The 21,879-nt window shown below is 40.2% G+C and overlaps 2 protein-coding genes across 7 annotated transcripts in view; one reads left to right on the top strand and one right to left on the bottom strand.

Moving 5' to 3' along the window:
* ZNF106 (zinc finger protein 106) overlaps positions 1-18,780 on the top strand; it is a 61,957-nt gene extending 43,177 nt beyond the window's left edge. For 2 of the 4 annotated variants that reach the window (XM_027084009.1, XM_027084010.1), the window contains 9 exons: positions 1,286-1,420; positions 6,180-6,296; positions 8,621-8,812; positions 9,625-9,687; positions 10,728-10,847; positions 11,720-11,791; positions 12,613-12,684; positions 14,288-14,434; positions 14,874-18,780. In XM_027084009.1, the coding sequence (XP_026939810.1) occupies positions 1,286-1,420; positions 6,180-6,296; positions 8,621-8,812; positions 9,625-9,687; positions 10,728-10,847; positions 11,720-11,791; positions 12,613-12,684; positions 14,288-14,434; positions 14,874-14,930 (975 nt within the window). In that variant the 3' untranslated portion in view covers positions 14,931-18,780. The remainder of the gene's footprint in view (positions 1-1,285; positions 1,421-6,179; positions 6,297-8,620; positions 8,813-9,624; positions 9,688-10,727; positions 10,848-11,719; positions 11,792-12,612; positions 12,685-14,287; positions 14,435-14,873) is intronic. The other 2 variants (XM_027084007.1, XM_027084008.1) reach the window with 1 other exon arrangement.
* A 533-nt stretch (positions 18,781-19,313) lies between these two features.
* Positions 19,314-21,879, bottom strand: part of CAPN3 (calpain 3) — a 48,510-nt gene continuing 45,944 nt past the window's right edge. The window contains exons 16-21 of one of the 3 annotated variants that reach the window (XM_027084024.1): positions 21,794-21,858; positions 21,241-21,309; positions 21,073-21,151; positions 20,737-20,853; positions 20,357-20,415; positions 19,314-19,946 (exon numbers count right to left, since the gene is read on the bottom strand). In XM_027084024.1, coding sequence (XP_026939825.1) covers positions 19,920-19,946; positions 20,357-20,415; positions 20,737-20,853; positions 21,073-21,151; positions 21,241-21,309; positions 21,794-21,858 — 416 coding nt within the window. In that variant the 3' untranslated portion in view covers positions 19,314-19,919. Of the gene's footprint in view, positions 20,416-20,736; positions 20,854-21,072; positions 21,152-21,240; positions 21,310-21,793; positions 21,859-21,879 lie in introns of all 3 variants that reach the window. The other 2 variants (XM_027084025.1, XM_027084022.1) reach the window with 2 other exon arrangements.

Here is a 21,879-nt window from a genome sequence, read left to right as displayed (position 1 = left end):
TTCTGCCTTCTCTGATATCACCTTTTCCTAAAGCAAGTTCTCCTCCTGCTCACAGATAGATGTCAGTAGCCACAGGGGTTTCTTTTCCCTCCCACCACCAAAAAAGGGTCCTGTGCTTTCCTCTCCGAACAATCACTTGGCCAAAGGAAATGGGATTATAACAATAGGCTCGCGACAGTCAGGTCCCAGCCCTGGAGTTGATGCTGAGGTCTGTCACATAGCTGCTACATAATAGAGAAGGGATAGAGTGAGTACTGGGGAAGTAGTCAATATAAGAGGAGGCATTTTCCCTGAGAGTTGATTAATTATCCCGGTTATTAAGAAGAGCAACGGTCTTCCACTACCCCACACTTAGGATAATCTGATGCTCATTACTCTCAATTTTCATAGAATGGACTTTTGAGTTTTGAGTCTGGTATGCGTCAAACTAATTCTTTTTATCCACAACGATAGCCAAGAAACTTTAGGAACACTGTGTTTGAACAAGTATGGTGAAAGTATTTGAAACTGATGAAGTCCTTGAAAATCAAAAGGTTAGATAGATGATGGACTGAGAAAACGTTTGCTGTAGGCAACAGGTATATAGGTTCCTTTAGCCTAATAATGTGAGGGCAACAGGGATGACTGAAGGAAGGAAGCAATGGTACCAGGAGGTGTGACTGTAAGATTTGGGGAATTGGCTCTAACTCTGAACTGAAAGGTAAGTATAGGTATATATGTACATTCTAAATATATAACAGTATGTGCACAGAGACAACAGGATGTTCCATTATGAAACCACACCTGGAACACTAGACCTGTGATGGCACCTGACATATCTTTGAATATTGTGGCGCATTCTCTGCATAGTGATCAAATGCAGGAACTTATCTGGGTAATTAGCTATAGTTTGGATTTGCTAGCTTTTTGGTCCATATGTTAGAGAGCCTTGCCCTAGATATTAACTAAAATTCTGATCTGTCTTATACCAAATTGCCCTAAGTATTGGATTGGCCAAAAAGTTTGTTCAGGTTTTTCTGTAGCATCTTATGGAAAAACCCGAACTTATGGCTCAGTTAACATATAGTTGCAGGTTACCTCAGTACGTGTGACTGTTTGCTGGGCATTCAGTGAACAGGTATTTACTGAACACCTTTTGATACCAGGTACTGTTCTAGACTCTGAGGCTACAACAATGAACTGTATGTTTTAGCATCGTTTTTTTTTTTTTTTTTTTTTTTGAGGAAATGCATTATCTAATCCATTTATATCCACAAGTAATGATCTGAACTGTGCTTGACTTTAGAGTCGGAAGTATATTGGTGTCTTTGAGGGCCATACCTCCAAAGTGAACTGCCTCCTGGTTACTCAGACCTCTGGGAAGAATGCTGCCCTTTACACTGGTTCCAGTGATCACACCATTCGCTGCTATAATGTTAAGGTAAGTGGGTCCAGCAAAATCAAACGTGATAATATTGAAACACTTTGACTGTATTTACTGTGTAGAGTGGAGACACTGAGACAGATACTACATTCTGTTCACTTTCTTGCTTCTGAACTTACTCCAGTACCCTGTATAGCCTTTGGAAGAAATGAGGCTTAGATCTAAACCATGTTTTCTGTTTCTCTCCACCAGTATCTTTTCACTTACTACTATTAATAATATACCTCCTTTGTTCTTTTCAACAATTACTCTTGATTTTTATTTTCACATCATATGCCAAAATTAATACTAGAGAGAAAACAAAATGTTTAAATTTTTTAAACCTGAAAACATAGAAGTAGATATCTCCTCTGAGAAAGAATTTTCTAAATGTATTGTAAGAAGTGAAGGAAAATCATTTGCATTAAATATATATATTATAGGACTTCCCTGGTGGCACAGTGGTTAAGAATCCACCTGCCAATGCAGGGGACACGGGTTTGATCCCTGGTCTGGGAAGATCCCCCATGCTGCGGAGCAACTAAGCCTGTGCACCACAACTACTGAGCCTGTGCTCTAGAGCCCGTGAGCCACAACTACTGAGCCCACGTGCCACAACTACTGAAGCCCATGCTCCTAGAGCCCATGCTCCACAACAAGAGAAGCCACCACAGTGAGAAGCCTGCGCACCGCAAAGAAGAGTAGCCCCCGCTCACCGCAACTAGAGAAAGCCCGTGCACAGCAGCAAAGACCCAATACAGCCAAAAATAAATAAATAAATTAAAAAAATAAATATATACACACATATATTCTTTAAAAGATTTGATTATTTAAGACAAAATTTATAATACCAAAGATTAGGTTTTTAACATATATAGATGGAATGTGTGGTAACAGGAACACAAAGGAAAGGGAGGATGGAATTGTGCTGGTGCAAGGTTCTTATATTTTATTGGGGATAAGTCAGTTTTACTTTGAACTAGATGGTTACAATTTAAAGAGGTAATCTCCAGAAGGCTGGCTCACAGCTTCAGTGTGCGTCAGATAGACCTGGAGAGCTTGTTAAAACACATATTACTGGACCCCACTCCCAGAGCTTCTGATTCAGCAGGCTTGGGATAGGGCCCAAGAATTTACATTTCTAACATGTGATACTGATGCTACTGGTGTAGGGGCCACACTCTGAGAACAGCTGCCCTGGAGCAACCACTAAAAGAATAAAGCAAAGAAAGACAGCTAAAAAATTTAATAGAGGAATTAAAATGGCATACTAAAAAACACTTGTTTAATGCAAAACAAGGCAGAAATGGGGGAACAGAGAAATAAAAATGAGACAAATAGAAAGCAAATTGGAGTCTAAATCTAGCCATATTTAATAATTATATTAAATGTGAATTAACACTAAAATCAAAAGGCAGAGATTGACTAGCTAAAGAACAAACATCAAAATCTGTGCTGTCTACAAGACACGCCTTTTAAATTCAGACACAAATAGGTTGAATTAAAAGAATGGAAAAAAATGTACTATGCAAATAATAACAAAAAGAGCTAGAGTGATTATGTTACTATCAGGCAAATAGACTTTAAGACAAGGAATACTACTGAGACAAGGGTGGCATTCCATAATGATAAAAATGTCAATATGGCAGGAAGATAGAACAATTAGAAATATATGTATGTAATAACAGCACCAAAATATGTAAAGTAATACTGATAGAACTACAGAGGAGAAATAGACAAATCCACAATTATAGTTGAAGACTTCAACACCTCTCTCAATACTTGATAGAGTACTGGACAGAAAATCATCAAGGATGTAGAAGAACTGGACAATACCATTAACAAACAAGATCTAATTAATATTTATAGTTAAAAAAAAATTAACATTCATAGACTCTGCCACCCGAAACAGCAGCATACACATTCTTTCCAAGTGCATATGGAGCATTCACCAGTATAGACCATTGCTGGGTCATCAGATAAGTCTTAATCTTATTGAGAATCTTAATTAAAAGGATTGAAATCATTTAGAGTATGTTCTCCAACCACAGTAGAGTTAGAAATCAATAACAGAAAGAAATCCACCAAAAAAAAAAGAGAAAGAAATCTTGGAAGTCCGCAAGTAAGGGGTAATGAAATAGCATACTTCTAAGTTACCCATGATTCAAAGAAGAAGTCACAAAGGAAATTAGAAAATATCTTGAACTAAATGAAAATGAGCATCCAGCTTAACATTTGTAGGATAGCTAATGCATTGCTGAGGGGGAAATTTCTAGTTTTAAATGCTTATATTAGAAAAAAAAGAAAGTTTAAAATCAATTATCTGAGTTTGTAAGAAAATAGAAAAAGAAGAAAAAGTTAAACCCGAAATATATAAAGGAAATAATAAAGAGCAGAATGGAAACCACCAATTTATAAAACTGACACACAATAGGGAAAAATCAGTGAGACCAGAAGACTAGTTTTTTGAAAAGATAAATTAAAAAAAAACTTTTAGCTAAATTGATCAAAACAAAGAGAAGCCACAAATTTCAAATATCCTGAATGTAAGAAGGAACCTCATAACAGCGTTATTAATCAATACATCCATCAACTGATAAATGGATAAATGTGGTATATAAAAAGTGGAATAATACTAGCAACAAAAAGGAATAAACTATTCATACATGTAGCAACATGGATGGATCTCAAAAGCATCATGCTAGGGGAAAGAAGTCATATATAAAAGACTACATACTGAATGTTCTCTTAATATGGAATTCTAGAAAAGGCAAAACTATCAGAGTTGCCTGGGGTGGCAGTGGGGACTGACTGAAAGAGGGTACGAGGTAACTTTTTAGAGTGCTAGAAATGTTCTGAAAGTTGATTGTGGTAATGGTTGCATAACTGCATACTTTACTAAACTTAATGAAACGTATATCTAACATGGTGAATTTTATTATATGGAAGTAATACTTAAGTCTGTTGAAAATTGTAAACAGATTTTGGCAAGAAATTGTCTTAGGTAAAAAGAGGGAAAAATAGTTGTAACAGGACAGGATAAACACAGGGTTAATATCATATGTTGTAAGGAGCTTACACCTTTGAGAAGAGAAATAGTAAAATCCCTACACATAAATTGAAAGACAGAAATTCTTTAAAAAGAGAATATACAAGTAACTATTTGAAAATAACAGTCTTGTCAATAAATGGAAGTTAAAACAGAAGTTCAGTACCATTTTGACTTATAAAATTAGCAAAAACTTTTAAAAGATTTTTCAATGTTTTTAAGGGTTCTAACCCGCAGTAGTATTTGGCATAGTGGGACTGTATGTTAGTGAAAAAAATTCTTAGTTTTTGAAATTGAGGTGTAACTTTATATAGTAAAGTACATAAATTTTAAGTATACAGCTTGATGAATTTTTACATAGATACACATTTCTTTAACCACCACCAAGATCGAAACACAGATCATTTTCATCCCCCTGAAGATTCCCTCACACACCTTGCGCTCACCACCCCCAGCCGAAGAAAACCATTGTTCTGATTTCTGTCATTATAGATTATATTTGTCTGTGCTTGAACTTCATAATAAACCATACTGGATGTATTCTTTCACATTAGCTTTAGCTCGCTATAATGTCTGAAATTCATCTTTATTGTTGCATGCACCAATAGTTTTTTTATTACGGCAACGTACTCCATTTCTCCTATAAAATTACAAAATGATCTCACATGGATGGGTTAGCCAGAGGCAACATATATCTTATCATTTGAGCATATTCACTGTCTTTTCCTTTATTTTACAATTGCATATGCAGCATTTATATTTGTAATTTTATGCAGGGAAAGTAATTTAAAAGACTGACTCTTTCAGGTATGAAAGAAGGTAGGAAGAGATCAAAGACTTTGATAGTCTACAGCTTTTATCATCCAACCCATAGGTTGTCCCATCCTACTTATAGGATGGGACAAGCAGGTCCTACTTAAAACTGTCTTGATTTTAATGTCTGTATCCAGACCTCTTTAAAAAGCTAAACTTGGGCCTTTAGTCACTTAGTATCATTCAACAGCATTCAGTCTTGAGCACTTACTATGTAACTGGCCCTGTTCTAGGTTCTAGGTAAGTAGATTTTATCAGTATAACCCAGTTCTGGAAATTCATGGAAATAGTTTCTTGAAGGTCAGCTCAAACTGTGTTTGTATAACCTGGATATGCATCAGAATTATGAAGGAAATTTTTAAAAACACATATTCCAGGGCCTGAATTAGAATCTCAGGGACTGGGGTGAAGCTTGGGGTTCTATATATTTTCAGAGCTTCTTGGGTAATTGTAGACCAGCTAACCTGATACTGGTTTGAAGGAGGCATTTGGGAGCTATTAAAATAGAGAATCAGTTGCAGGAAAGCGCATATTTGATTAATGCAATTATCAGATATACAACTATAATCTTTATTTTCCTTTTTAAATGTCAAGTGCAGCTTTAACTTTATCTTTGGCTACTTAATTTAAGAGGCTAGAACGCAATCCATAGTGCCCTTTGAAGAATTTCTACATTCCAAATTAGAAACATAGGTAACATTAGAAGTTACATTTGTTTACTATATTACCTACAGCTTGAGGGTATTTGGCTACATATTTTAAAGCAGAAAACAGTCTAAGATAGTCTTCTACAAAATAGAGGACGCTACATTTTCTTCCTCATAAAAAATCATTTCACACTGTTCTCAGGAGGATTGTTTTCACATCTTATTTGCCTTTAATCTCTGCTGATCAGGTGTTGTGTGCTTTTATCAGACTCGAGAGTGTGTGGAGCAGTTACAGCTGGAAGACCGGGTTCTCTGCCTCCACAGTAGGTGGCGAATTCTCTATGCAGGACTGGCAAATGGCACTGTGGTCACCTTCAACATAAAGGTTAGTGGTTGGGGAGAGAAGACTGAGTTCCCATGCCACTTGAAAATGGTGTGAGTGTGTGTGGGAAGAAGTTGAAGGCAGATGTTTTCCTGTTTTTGTGTGTGTTTGAGAAAGCAACAGAATTAGCTGCTACTCAAAAATTTATCTTCTGTTGTAAGTGAAACAAGATGCTGCATTCTGTCTGCTCAGGCCCAAGTGTGCCAGGACCAAAGTGTAATTCTACTAAATTAAACCAGGCCTGATGATTTGGGGCCAAATAATGAGTCATAGGTTAAACTAGTCTGTCTCATTTTAAGAATGACACCGTGAAATGAGCTTAAATTCCTTTGAGTATGATGTTGATGTGGTTTGGAACTGATTTAGGGTTTCATGAGGGTAGCTTGTTCTTGACTTGAACTAAGTCAAGGTTTGCCTTCGTGCCTGTGGGCCTCATTCTTTCCTGACCCAAATATAAATCCATTTGTTGAGCAAACATTTATGGAGCACTATTACATGCTAGGTCTCAGGATAAGGCTTAGGAAATGAATACGGACCAGTTCTTAATGGCCCTGTGTGCTTTGTTAATGTAGTTGGACTTGTAAGCTTTAAAGTAAGAGAGACATGATCTAATTTGTATTTTAGAAAATGTCACTCTGGAGTTGAACAGGATGGAAAATACTGGTACTAGTAGAAGCTTGGAGACCATTTAGGAGGCTTTGTTATGGCAGCTGACATGAAAGATTAGACTAAGGTGAAGAGAAAATGGATAAAAGATGTAATTGGAGGTAGAAGTGATAGGTTTGGTTACTAGCTAGTTGTAGCATTCTATCCGGAGGCCATCTGGTCATCTTTTAACAGTGTGTTAGAATGTTACTGTGTTATGCCTTGTTACAGTATCATATGTTTAGTTAGTACCTACTATCTCTCCTTCTACCAGCTAGCTGGAACTACTTACAAGGAATGCAATAAAATATGTCGTGGTTTCTGCCTTTAAGAAGCTTAAAATCAAATTAGAAGAAACTAGCACATATATAATCAAGCGTCAGATTATTTGGTTCACTAGATATGAATAGATCACAGAAGGGTAATTAGTAAAGGTTTTTGCATTCTAAATGCAAAGTGCTAACAACCTAGATTAGATTTGGTTAGGGCAATAGAAATGAAGACAGAATAGATTTAAAATATTTTAAAGGATAAAACTTGATAATTACCCAGTTCTCTTCTATTTTGTGAGATTAAGGTAATCAAAGGTAGGTAGAAGTTTTGGGGCAAGATGATGACAAATTCAAATGGGAATGGTCTTTACTTTTATTTTTTTGAAATGGTCTTTAAATGGTTTAAAAGCCCCAGCAAAGATGGACTTTGAGACAGAGATTTGAGAGTTTCTGCAGAGATATGAATTTTGAAGCCTTGTTAGGGCTGGACCTTTTCTGTTTTGCCCATACTCCTGGAACGCAGTGCTTTCTGGGGCTCAACAGAAAGCATGGGCTGTTTACCTGGGCCTTCCCGCCATTGGGCCCTGAACTCCATTGATCTACCTCCCCAGCATCTCAAGATGACTGAGATTGATGCTCAGCTCTGCAGGCTCCCAGCTGCTGCTCTTGCCTAGTTTCTAGGAGTTTTATCTCGTGCACGCACCTTAAACTACCTCTTTAGAGTTTTGGGGAAGTAGGAAACTTTATGAACAAGTTTGGTTTGGGAATGAGGGAAGCAAGTCTAAAATCTGAGGTAAAGGAATGTTTGGGAATTCAGGATGTGACCATGCCACTCTGACTGATACAAAGGCTTCTGTAGTTTAACTTAATGATGTCATGAGAGATAGACATAGAACCAGAAGTCAGAAGAAGGTCAGAATAACAGAAAGGTGGAGAATGAGAGACTCAGATTGTCTAAGAAGGTAGTTCTCAAAGAGAATTTTGGAAACAATCATGATATAGTGCATAAATTTTGGATGACAAAAAAACAGTGAGAGTTCTTGGGTCTGTGGAAAGGGTATTCAAATATGAAAAAAAGGTTTATCATTCATTATCATTAACTTAAGGGAAGTGAGAGAGGGCATAAAAGAGAACCAAATTCTAATTATGATCAGGATAGTGCGGGTCAAAGGTAGAAATGAGTTTATAGTGTAAGACTGTCCCCACTAGAATCAGGAAGGAAGGAGTCATGAATGCAGAGTGTTGGAATAGGAATGGGAGAGGTTGGGGAGTTAGGGATAGGGAGTAGATATGAGAACTTACTGGTGTTAGAATTTAGAGTTTGTATCAAGGTAGTGATTTGGGTTAGTTGATGTTGAGTTTTTCCAACTAAGTTGCTTTTACTTCATATAATGGTGGTGTATTTTCCAGAACAACAAACGACTTGAAATCTTTGAATGCCACGGCCCTCGGGCTGTCAGCTGTCTTGCCACAGCTCAGGAAGGTGCCCGAAAGCTGCTGGTTGTGGGGTCTTATGACTGTACCATTAGTGTGCGTGATGCACGGAATGGACTGCTCCTTAGAACTCTGGAGGGCCACAGCAAAACCATTCTCTGCATGAAGGCAAGTATAGTGCAAAAAATAGGAGTTCATTGTCTGGTACAAATAGAAGGGTTTGAATGAAATTTACCATGTTGTCTAATGCCTTATTTAGAATACAGATTACTATCCTTTTTTATTTTCTTTTTTTTAAAAATTAATTTATTTATTTATGGCTGTGTTGGGTCTTCGTTGCTGCGCACGGGCTTTCTCTAGTTGCAGTGAGTGCGAGCTACTCTTCCTTGTGGTGCACAGGCTTCTCATTGTGGTGGCTTGTCTTGTTGCAGAGTACGGGCTCTAGGTGTGCGGGCTTCAGTAGTTGCGGCACGTGGGCTCTAGAACGCAGGCTCAGTAGTTGTGGCGCACCGGCTTAGTTGCTCCGCAGCATGTGGGATCTTCCCAGACGAGGGCTCGAACCCATGTCCCCTGCATTGGCAGGCGGATTCTTAACCATTGCGCCACCAGGGAAGTCCCTATGAGCCTTTTCTTTAGGCTTGGATTACCACAGGACATACTGTTTTTTAATATATTAACCAAGAGACAAATAAAATTGTATCTTATTGTAGAATGTAGATATACTTGAATGCCCTTCTAGGCTGCTTCGTAATCATTCGGAAGAAGCAACAAACCCAGTAGTACATTGTCAATTCATCACAGTACTGGGTGGCAGCACATAAGTGTCAGTTCAGAAAATTTGTCTGAGAAACTTATTTCATACCTTGTTCATGCTCATCTCAAAATAGGGTGGGAAGTAGAATTTGCTAATGTGTATTACAAGTTAAAGGAAACTCAGAACGTTATATCGAATCTCATTAACTGAATTTTTTTTCTTTAAGGTGGTGAATGACCTTGTGTTCAGTGGCTCCAGTGATCAGTCAGTCCATGCCCACAACATTCACGTAAGCCATGTTGGTGTGAAGAAATCTTTAGTAGAATGATGATTAAAGCTTGAAGGATTCCTCAGACCTCTTGCAATTTAAATTAAGCCCTTTTTCTAGTGAAAGACTTAATAATAATCCCTGCGCATAAGCTCTTGGATAATATTAAGTACTGTAGAAATTCTGACCTCATCAAAATTCTTAGTGGGGAATAGACTCAAAATTTACGTAAGGTTTAGTTTGAATGCCTCATCTAAACATGAGATAAATTGAGCATCTGAGGCTCTAAGAAAGTAGATATGATACATAGTTTAAAATAGCACAAGTAAAAACAGCCAAGAGACTCTGCTCAGGTCATAGAGGCTGCTTTTGAAGCTCAGTTCTTAGTCTGTAAACCTGGGGGTTATCCAGCCTCAGGGACATGTCCAGATGCAGTGAAATGATAAAAGTGAATATACTTCAAAAGCTATAAAATACATACACACATAGCTGTGGCCCTTCTCTTTCTGTGACTTGGGGTTCTCTCCATCAAGATACAGTGCAGGGCTTCCCTGGTGGTGCAGTGGTTAAGAATCCCCCTGCCAATGCAGGGGACGTGGGTTCAAGCCCTGGCCCGGGAAGATCCCACATGCCGTGGAGCAACTAAGCCCGTGCGCCACAGCTACCGAGCCTGCGCTCTAGAGCCTGTGAGCCACAACTACTGAAGCCCACGCACCTAGAGCCAGTGCTCCTCAACAAGAGAAGCCACAGCAATGAGAAGCCTGCTCACCACAATGAAGTGTAGCCCCCACTCGCCAAAACTAGAGAAAGCCTGCACGCACAACAAAAACCCAACTCAGCCAAAAATAATAAATAAATTTATTTTAAAAAAGATACAGTGCATACATTTTGTAAAAGTAAAAAATGCTTGTGGGAGTACTTCATCTGTTAAAATTAGTACAGCTACGTTTGTACAAGTAGTCTCAGAATTATGTCTTCTAGAATTACAGAATTATAAATCTCAAAAGTCGGAAGGAATCTTGAAGGTCAGTCTAGTGACTCTTATCTCTCTTCTGATGCAGACTGGTGAGCTTGTACGGATCTATAAAGGTCACAATCATGCAGTGACTGTGGTGAATATCCTAGGAAAAGTGATGGTGACTGCTTGCCTGGATAAATTTGTTCGTGTCTATGAATTACAGGTAGAATTTAGACCCCGTATTTTGCTTGAATGACTTGGGGAGACTGTCTATTTGGATTTGGTGTTGATTTTTCTATGTGGAAAGGCTGGGGTGGAACTCAGGAATCTGAGTTCTTCACAAGTGCTATAGATAATTATGAAGTAGCTGGTCCTTGGAGGATGCTTTCAGAAACACTACTCTGAGATACCTGGTCAGGCTCACACGTGTTAAAAATTAAATGGTGGGCTTCCCTAGTGACGCAGTGGTTAAGAATCTGCCTGCCAATGCAAGGGACACAGGTTTGAGCCCTGGCCCGGGAAGATCCCACATGCCACAGAGCAACTAAGCCCGTGCGCCACAACTACTGAGCCTGAGCTCTAGAGCCTGAAGCCACAACTACTGAGCCCACATGCCACAACTACTGAAGCCTGTACAACTAGAGCCCATGCTCCACAATAAGAAAAGCAATGACAATGAGAAGCCCGCGCACCGCAACTAGGGAAAGCCCGTGCACAGCAACAAAGACCCAACACAGCCATAAATAAATAAATTTATTTTTTAAAAAAATTAAATGGTGTCAAAAAAAAATTTAAATGGTTTATGGAGAGCAGCTGTAGTCTGTAACACCGGTCTGATTCTCTTTGTGTGCAATTTCAGGTTTGAGACTTTGACACTACACAGAAATTGGTTTTATTTTTTCCAGTTACCAGCTCTTCCCATGAGGAGAAGGAGTTGTTAGATTATGTTTCTGTTAACATGCTACTGGTACTTCAGCTTGGTACCTCAGGTGTAGTTTTAAACCTTTCAAAGGCCTTCAGGGACTATGCCTGTTAAACACAAGGTATAAATAACCTTAATTCTCTCTCTCTTTTTTTTTTTTCCCTCCACCCAAGTCGCATGATCGATTGCAAGTTTATGGAGGACACAAAGACATGATTATGTGTATGACCATCCATAAAAGTATGGTGAGTATAATTTGCTGTGCCACATATTTGCCTTTGAATGTGTTTACTAAAAATTGTACAAACTATTAATAATGTTACTACTTGTCACTTCCAAAAATGACATCTGTTTTTGATATGCCTCATTACTGAATGTCTTTCTATCTCTTGGTATTATAATATTGAAAACCCAGTAATGCTGTTGAATATTCCTTTTTTTATTAAGAGCTAAAATAATTACAATACAAAATATAATACCACCATTAAATAGAAGGTAAATTTAAGATGTTTCCAAAAAAAAAAATTGAGTGGTGCTTTTTTCAGTGACATTATGATCTGGACAGTACATTGGAATAGAGTCAGGAGGTTTGGCCAGTGTGGCATAGTTATGGCAGACCTAAAAGTAGAAGCTAACTCATGTAACCCTGCTAATCCTTGATTTATTTTATTTTTAAATTTTGAGGTTGAACCAGAATGGATGTTTTTCAGACTTTAAGCAGTAGAACCTTTTGTTCCAATGAAATACAGATGCCTAATATGCAATGCCCAGTAGAAGCCAGAGCTACACCAGTTAAAGTATAAGTGGTGCCTCTGATCCCTGCCACTTCCGGTCTCAGCCACAATCCCAAGAGTGGCTCTCTAAGGAGCACAGCTTCAAAGTGTCCAGACTAGAAGATCTACAAGATACTTTCCCATTATGGTACTCTGGGGCTGGTTTGGGTTTAGGTTTAGGTTTTCTTGTTGTTGTAGCTGGTACCAGTAACTTTTGACTCTTATTTTGAGGATGATTGTAGTAGTTTTATTGTGTGTTGTTTTGGTCTGATGTGATAAACCTTTTTCTCTAGATTTATACTGGCTGTTATGATGGCAGTATTCAGGCCGTGAGGCTGAATCTGATGCAGAATTACCGCTGCTGGGTAAGGAGTGAAACTGTTCTTGTCACCAGACTTAGATGTTGCACAACCCCAGGCCAATTTATAGATCTTCATTATCATCGGTTTAGCATTTTTATATTGAGCGTCTACTTTTGCCTTCCGCTGTAGGACAAATAAGCTTATTTTTTAAAAACTACATAAAATGCTTCCATACTTCTGTAATGAAAAGTCTAATCTTAGGATTAGATATAAAGCATATTTGAGTATCCACTCAAAGTTTATCTCTTTTGTGTTTTTTATTTTGTTTTATTACTCTATTGATACATGCCTACAAAAACATCAACAGTACAGAAGTGTGTGAAAGAAAAGTATAAGTGCTTATTTTCATGACCTGCCCACAATACTTTACCCATTCCTCAGGCATTACATGTATAGTTTGGTTTGTTCCTCATTGGTTTTTGAGGAATAGGCAGATAAAAATTTGCATGTTTGAAGTTTTAAACCTCAGTTTACTAGGCTAAATAGAGTGGTTTTTATTTTTGGGTGGGAGCTGGTGATTAACCCTCAAAACTTTCATACTGTTTCTTATAAGCCTTACTTTGTTTCATCAGTTCTAATAGTTGTGACCAGAGAAAAGTTGATGGCACTGAATTTTTTTTTCCCTAAACCTTGACCTCCTTTTTCAGCATTGATGAAATGAACTGGATGCTCTCCATTTTAAAATTTGATTTTGGGTTTGTCTCTGGCCTAATTACTTTCCAGCTTTTTACACATCACTATCTTTGATTTTTAGTCTTCTCAGTGAAGACAAGCAAAATCTAGTACAACAGGCTCCAGAATATACAAATAGACTTAACTTATCTAGAGAAACGAGGAAAATACCTTCTGGTTTTAAAGCTGGGGGGTTGGAATAGTGCTTACAGAGGAGAAACTCAAATTTGCATTACTTTTTAGAAATGAACATGTTAGAATGAGAATCATAGGATTTCTTACAAGCCTGTAGGGAAAAAAAGCCAAGACAAAGAGTCTTTATGCTTTCTGACTAACAATTGAAACATAGCCACATTTATAATACAGTAAAAAAAAAAAAAAATAGGTATCACAAGACTTGATTCAAGTAATAAAAATTGTTAGTAAAGTCAGGCTTCGTTGGCAGTTTTCTACAAGTTTTTCCACAAATGTAGTTTTCTTTATCAGACATTTGTATTTTCAAGTTTACAAGTCAACAGTTCTTAGAATTGTTAAAAATAACCCTTTAAGTATTGCAGGAAAGCTCTTTGCCTTTCTTAAATAAATAGACTAAGAAACTCATTTTATGATGGCAAGATAAAGCATAAGTATGGTTTAAATTGAATTTTATGTAACTTGTCTGTCAGGATTTGCTAACAGCTTCCTTATCTAATGATGTAATGGCTGCCTTAGTGCTTTGCCTTCTCAAAATATTGCACTGTCAAAAGACTTCTCAGTCTTTTCAAGTTTCTCATTAAATTGATGATTAATTTGGTTACTTCTGGCTTTGTTGAATTTCCTAGCCAAGAATAAATTAAAGAATAGGGGCTTACTTACAGGATGCAAGTGAGGAATATTCTCATTGCATGTTTCCCGTGCTCTTTATAACTTACCTTTTCATTCTGTTTCTCTCCAGTGGCACGGTTGCTCTCTGATATTTGGCGTTATAGAGCATTTAAAACAACATTTGCTGACTGACCATACAAATCCGAACTTTCAAACTCTGAAATGTCGCTGGAAGAACTGTGATGCTTTTTTTACTGCTAGGAAAGGATCCAAACAGGTACATCAGTGGGATTTGAGGTCAACCTGGGGTCATTTGACTGCTCATAGCAGGGTTCAGTAAACCTTTTTTGCCTTATTAGAATGTTCACAATTGCAATAAACAGGGAGAGTGTAGGGATTTTTCTTTTTATTACTATCCAGGGATTTGGTGTATAGCTTAATGAGGTTTCAAATGAAGAATAGGTAGTTTTTGAGAAAGAGCCTAAAGAGAATGTTTTCACATGTTTCCAGTCCAGTAACTGAACCTAGAGGTTTATTACAGCGCTCTTGTTAAGAACTCATCTTTAAGTGCGCAGTTCCATGTAAATTAGAGTACTGGGTCCTAACTGCCTTTCATGTATGGATCTTAGAATGTACCTGTGAAGCTCCCTGGCTTTGACTTTCTCTTGTCCTACTACCATCCTTTCTCTCATGGGCCCTTTTCCCTTTATTCCTAGGATGCTGCAGGACACATTGAACGACATGCTGAGGATGACAGCAAAATTGATTCATGAAGTTTTTTGCCTCCCATGTTGGGAAGTCTTTAGTTGAACTAATTTCACATCAGCCCCTTACACAGGCCAGTGTCTTCCCTTCCCTTGTGGATCAGGGAAGGAGAGAGTGGTTACTAGCCAGGCTTACCACTAGCATAAGTCTGGGCAGCTCTATGGGGTGATAGGTTACACTTCTAAGTTCTTGCTGGAGGTCTGTCAGATTTAAACAGATTTTTAAGGAACCACACTCTTCTGGGACAGCATGGCTTATAGTAATTTATGCTACTGGTGTTCTCCAGATGATTATTAAAATACAGATCTTAATTGGCTCCCTGGTTTGACCCTAATCATATGTATATTTTATTGATTTCAGTCGGTGATTTTTAGTTTCTGTTCTTATGATGGTTTAAACCTATAGGCAGGCTTTTAAGTACAAATTTGTCCAGTGCTAGATTTTTAGGATCAGTTTTAACTTCTCCTTAATTATTACAATCAGTTAATTGTAACAGCTGGATATTTAAATTGGAAGCAAATAGTTCCCTTTCTTAACAATTATGTACAGTGTGTTTCAGTATGCTCTTTGTAGATAGACAGAGCTGGCTTTAAATGCTAAAGGGACACACAATAGGTTTTTAACAGTTAAAGTAACTGCTCTGCTGATTATATTTTAGGAACTCAGGCAGCAAATCACATAATGACAAGTCCTTACAGACAGTACTTCCTATTGAACTTCTGCAGATTTTGATAGAGTGCTCAGTTCAAGGCAGTGCATAGACCTAATGTCTGCTTGGAAATCTCACTGTTAGACCTGGGCACTCACTGCAGGTATTGGCAGGCTGTTCGAACTGGAGGTATAACCTTTATCTCTCTTTCCAGCTTCTGACTCTCCAGGCGGGCTGTGGGTTTGAAACCTTTTCATTTACTTCATTGCCAAACCCCACTCTTCTATTCTCTGGCTGTGCCTAGACTGACAGTAGCCATCATATACTTCCTCTGGGTTCACAGGGTACTTTCCACCCACCCGCAGTACCCAAATGGGGGAGTCAGGATAAAGCATCTGAATATAGTTTTCAAGGCCTCAGGCAGGCTTCTTAAAGACCAGTGTCTTGCCTTCATCTCCCCACTAGCTGGGAAGGGTGGAGTAGGATGAAGGGAAAGACCCTACCTGTCCATTGAGAGCAGCCAAATGAACAAAGCCTTCATGAGACTGCTTTGTTTTTGGATTTTCTCTGGACTCTTAAGAGAAGCCGTGGAGGTGTTGCTTTCCAGCCTTTTGTTTCTAGATTCTCAAAACTCCGAAAGTTTCTACAGAGAGAGAGAGGAAAAGGGAGAAGAGCCCAGCACCACATACCAAGCTTCAGATGTGATGCCTATTCTTTCCTAGGACTGCAGAGCATCCAGGTTTATCTCCACCCATCTTAGTGCACACACTTCTACTCACATGTCTTCACTCAGGCTCTGGGGCAGGGGGACTTCCCCAGGGGTTCATGGATAGGTTTCAAGAGGGTATCCAAACCCCCTGGAATTGTGTGTAAGACTAAGTAGGTGTTTATTTCCAGGGAAGCCTCCAGTGGTTCTCACTGGATCCAAAAAAAAACATTAAGAACTAATCTAGGAGCTACATCTAGATAATGAATGGCTCCACAAGCTGTTTACTTCTGTCCTTATGAATGGCAGAACTCTTGTGTTGACCACACTATTGAGATTTGCATGATACTTGAGAGAGAACAGAGAAGATCCTGTTGCATAAAGTTTATGTGTGCTGTTTCTGTCTGAGAGCAAGCATTCCCATCTCTCACCCCATTTCCTGTACAGGTGACCAGAGAAGCTAAGCTGTTCTGTGGGTTTGGGAATGGTGATTCCCAGGAAAGTACGTTTGGATTTATTGCTAAACCTAGCATTTTCCTTTGGGCTGTAGTGAACCCACATTTCCGCGTTGGCTGGGCAGTGTGCTGAGGAAGTCTTGCATACTCTGTTGCGTAGGTGCCCTTCTGTTCTGCCTGAGGACATGTCTGAAAAGATGAGAGTGGTGGAGCCTCTGTACAGCTAGAAGCGGGTATATGAGGTGTTGGGCAGTCGTGGGGAACTGTAGGTATGAACAGACTGATAGAATCAGTAAAAACTGATTTGATTTTAACTTTCACAGAATCGTGCACAGTCTGTCTGCCTTTATGTGTGCAGTTGTGGATGTTCTTTGTACATGTGTATGCGCGTGGGCACCTATACTTGTAATACTTTTTCTCATTTCACAAGAATTTTCTTTGAAGCCGTGGCAATAATGTTTTTGTTTCAAGAATGCATAAAATTCGTTTAACACCAGGTTAGTATATTGCCCTCAATGCACTGTTGTAGCCACCTGTTTAGAAATAAAGGCACCATAAGCATCTTGACTGCTTATGGTTGTATGTTATGACTTTTAAGTGTCTTGAAAGTTATGCAAAAGTCTTGTTTTAAGTCTTCTACAATGTCTTGGCTGATTCTGGCCTTCTGTTCCCCCTCAGAGTAGAGCAGTGGCTCAGGGATTTGTGTTGGCTCTGATATTTAGTACTTAGTTGAGGAAGGCAATTATTACATGACCTGACAAAACACAACTCATTTCTTATAAGGAATTGGAGGCCATTTTTAGAATGTTGTTTTTAATCACTCGTGTTCACCTCTGACAGCTAGAAGACAAGAGAACCATAGCATAAATCCTTTTGTGCGCATATGCTCGGGTTTTAATGGCAGTTTATTCTGATGACATATCAGTCACTTCAAGTTTTATCCTGAAGTTTTTAATCAGGTTCAAAATTTTGGTATACGGCTCTACTCAGTATAAAGCAGTTAAACACAGTACAAACTTATCTTGATCTGATGTTACTTGAATTTGAGAGAACGTCATTGCTATTACACTTCTGCTTTTGTGGAGAATTTTTTTTCTGCCTCAGAAGAGTTAGCAGTTGAGTGTTGAGCTCCTGACCTATCTATAATTTATAGGCAACATCACTGCCATTTAAGTGGTTATTTGCCTAACAAAGGGTTTTTTGTTTTTTTTTCTTTTTGGTAGATTATACAGTGCACAACTTTAGTGACTAGGTATGTGGATGATTTGGTGGGAGTAGGTGTACAAAACTTAGCGGAATGGTATGGTATATTTTATGGAAGAGAATTCATTGGAGGGGAAATGAAAGTATATTGTGAAGTGGGATTTAAACAGCATGTACCCTCTGGTTTGCAATTTATATACGCTGTCTTATAAATTTTGTTCCTGTTACCTAAAGGAGAACTCCTAAAACTGTTAAGAAGGCCATGCCTGTCACATTGTTAAAACAGTGATTTTATCCCTGCCCCAAATCATCAGATTCCTCAGGATTTCAGAGAAGCTGTCTAATGGTTAGAATTAGAAGTTGTGGTAGAGATGATTTGGGTTATACTGAGTTCCATATACAAGTGGATGTGAAATCCTGATTAAACCAAACCTACTGCTTACCAGACAATAACCTCTAACCTCACCTCCAACCCCCAAGTATGTGGCCTTGCTGGGTCACATGGTGACTAACGTTTCCCAGATTTCCTCTAAATTCAAGGTAGTAGCCCAACTGAATTGGGGGAGGAGGGAGTCAAGGAGGAAAGGCTGTTGAAGATCTTCCTCCTACTCAAGAGAAATATATGCCCTAGAGCTGTGCCAGCACCCTTGGTGTCTGATTTTTTTTTTTTTAATTGAACATGGGTTAGAAGAATGAAATCAGATGACACTTGACTGCAAAAATGTTTATAAGCAAATAGCTTAGCCTTCTTACATTTTGGTATAAAGCTGCGAACTTCCTAACTTTGTAAAGCAAGATATAAAGCAAATATAAGGGGAAAATAAAGTACTTTTACTAATTGTTTATTTTTGTTACCTTATCTGCATATTCATATTCACAGCCAAACCCTTCTCTTCCACATTGATATAGAGAACAAGAAGGAAATTGGGTAGAAAATGAAAGATGGTTGTAGATATGCCACAGATCATGGTCCAGATAAGCTCGGCAGACCGCTACATATAAGGATTTGTTCAAGGTCATACAGTAGGGCAATATTAGTGGAGGAACTAGGATTAAAAACTTTATCTCTGCTCCATTACACTCAGGTAACTGGCCCCTCTGGTTATAGGTGACCCATTTTGTCTTGATCTAGACACCAACAGCTATTCCCCTTCCTTTCCTCATGTGTCTTGGAAAGTATTTGACTGATTCCTGTGCTCAAGAAATAGCAAAAGCCATGATTAAAGCGGGGTTTAGGATTTATTTGTGTATGTGTGTATTTTCCATTGCTGTGTTCTGAAACTACGGCTCTCTATACGTGATGGGTAAGATTGGAGCTACTCATCCCTGCTGTGGCTGACATCTAAATGTGAGAAAACAAAACACGATCAAGCCAGCTATACAGGTGCCTTTATTTAGATCAACTGTTTTTCAAAATGCAACCAAACTTATGAGTCAGATAACCCAAAGTGTCCAACCCTCTTCCGCTGAGCTAGTTTACTCTGGAGCAGGCCCATCCTGAAACAGTCAGGCAGAACCAAATGCTCATTGGGCTGCTGTCCCGGGACTGGGAGAATATAAAGGTGATAGAGGGCTCTAGCACCAGGAAGTGTTGAGTGCCACTGGCAAATGCTTCTGCGAACAGCCGAGGGCAAGCTAAAGGGAGTGTTTGCTTCAGAGCTGAGGCCACTCAGACTCCAAGCAAAGCTGTCACTGGGCCATGGCTAGCTGAGGCAGACAGAGACACTTGCCTCCATGTGGCACAGGGACAGAGTTGTTCTCCCTTCCCCATTCCTTAACTAAAGGGTGAGGCTGGGCATGACAGATGGACAGATACCCTGAGGCTGAGAAGGAAGTGAGTAGAGGAGGAACAAGACCGATGAGGTGCCTGGAGGTCTGCTGAGGGTGCAGCTACTGTGTCCTTTGAGGTAAGTGGCTCTAGCTCTGTTGGGTGAAATTGAAATCCTGAGTGATCCTGCATGGCCTTGGATGAGGCCAGCTTGGTTCAGGCATACATGGTGAGCTGCAGCCACTGAAAGAGGAAGTCCCAAGATCAGAATGCAAACAAGAAAAGGGAGCCCAGCCCTAGGGATCTAACGGGGTAGAGGAAAGGGACAGCCCCCAGCATGCCAGACACTGGGAAGATTTTCTGAGAAGCAGCGGTGTACTGCATCCTTCCCACAGATCTCTCCTAGAAGGTACATATTTTCCAGCATAAAGTCATTGTAGAACTGAGGCCTCCCTGGAGCCTTCCCCCAGTCCTCGTTCCCGATGAGCCACATCCTGCTGAGCCGTGAGCTTCCCTTTATGTTCCTTTCCCATCCCATCCCTCCACCACCGTTGGGAAGTGAGGAGTGCATAGTGTGTCCAGTCTTCTTCATGGATTCCTCTACCTTGAATTTTAAGGTTCAGGGGGATTGTACGGCTTCTATTAGGCTTTACCTCTAGAACGTTGAGTTTGATGATACCGTCACCATCCTTGTCAAATGCATTAAAAGCTCCTGTGTGGAAGAACGCACAGGCCAGAGGCCAGTTAAAGGCTCATTCCCCCTCCACTGCTCTACCTTTTCTTAACTGTGTGCTGAGTGCTGCTCTTCAGCACAAAAATCTACCAGGCAGAGTACCACCCGTAACCCTCCCTTTGCCATCCCATTCTGAGCCTGAAGAGGCCCTTCACCTTTGTGCAGTCTGAATACAGTAGATTGGGATTTGTCCAAGGTCATACAGTAGGTCAGTTAGTGGAGATTCCCGCCACCACAGCTGTCGCTGCAGGAGAGGGGGCAGGAGGGGCAAAGAGAGCAAAAGGGTAGCTGTCCACTTACTGAACATGCCCTCCAGCCTGAGGAGGCAGCAGATGAAGCTGTCGAGGTCAATGTTCATGGACCTGTCTGCATAGCGCATGGTGATGATGTCGTAGAGCTGGTTGTTGAGGTGGAAGCCTGTGGGGGGAGCACAGGAGAGATGGGGTAGGCTTGGAGCCCTCAGGCCTGCGTGCTATCTCCCCTGCCTCCTGGTCACGCTGGGGCCTGGGAGAGGAAAGCGAGAAGCCCTCTCTCATTCCTTTCTCTAGTAGGGCCCAAGTGGCCCCATCCTCCCCTCCCGTTCCTGCTCCCACCGGCTCCAGTCCGCATCCTGGCCACCCCCTTTCTTCCCCACACCTGCGTCATTGACTGCATTTCGCATCTCGTAGCTGTTGATGGTGCCGGATTGGTCTGTGTCATAGTGCTTGAAAATTTTCTGGCAATAGAAAATTTGAGGACAGGGGTCGCACACTGAATCTCTGCATCAGTTCCTTCCTCACTCCCACCTTCGTTCTCTCATCCCACCTGCCAGGCCTTAATCTTCTTCCAGAGGTGATGGAACTCTTGCAGGTTCAGTCTCCCAGAGCCGTCTGTCTGGAGGAAGGAAGTCAGGGCTACAGGGCACATAGCAAAATCCCCCTGGATGGGGAGAGGGCTTTCTAGGCGGCTGTGCAGGGAAAGTAGCCCCATAGGAGAGCTTTGCCCAGGATATCCCACTCTGCCCTGTCCTGGTATTTAACACCCCCCTCTATGCTTCCTGAGTCAAAATTAATGCCTGCTCTATAACCCAGGGAACGTTTCTCCTAAGGACCACTTTCGTTAGGGCCCCAGGCAGAATCCCAGGCCTGAGGTTAAGAGCAGGGGCCAATGTTCTTCCCAACTGTACCTCCTCCAACAGCCCCTTTCAGACCAGCAGCCAGGAGGTTCTAACTCAGGGCCTCCTTAAATCTTTCCTTGGGCATGAATTTGAGCCCCGCTGCTTGACTGGGCCCCCCCCCACCCCATTTGTTGCCCTAGCCCCCAGAGGCTGCTCAGGGGCTGATGACAGAGGCTTGGGAAGGGGTGGCAGGAAGGATACGTCCATGAGAGCAATCATGCTACGGCAGGACTCCAGCGTGAAGCCTTGTGTCTTCAGATCCTTATCTGGGAGGTATGGAGAAGAGT

The sequence above is a fragment of the Aethalodelphis obliquidens genome, unplaced genomic scaffold, assembly GCF_003676395.1.
Source record: "Aethalodelphis obliquidens isolate GAN/ISIS:26980383/991018 unplaced genomic scaffold, ASM367639v1 scaffold51, whole genome shotgun sequence".
NCBI classification, from domain to species: Eukaryota; Metazoa; Chordata; class Mammalia; order Artiodactyla; family Delphinidae; genus Aethalodelphis; species Aethalodelphis obliquidens.
Note: the sequence above shows the minus strand (reverse complement) of the source record. Positions and strands in the feature narration are given on the sequence as shown.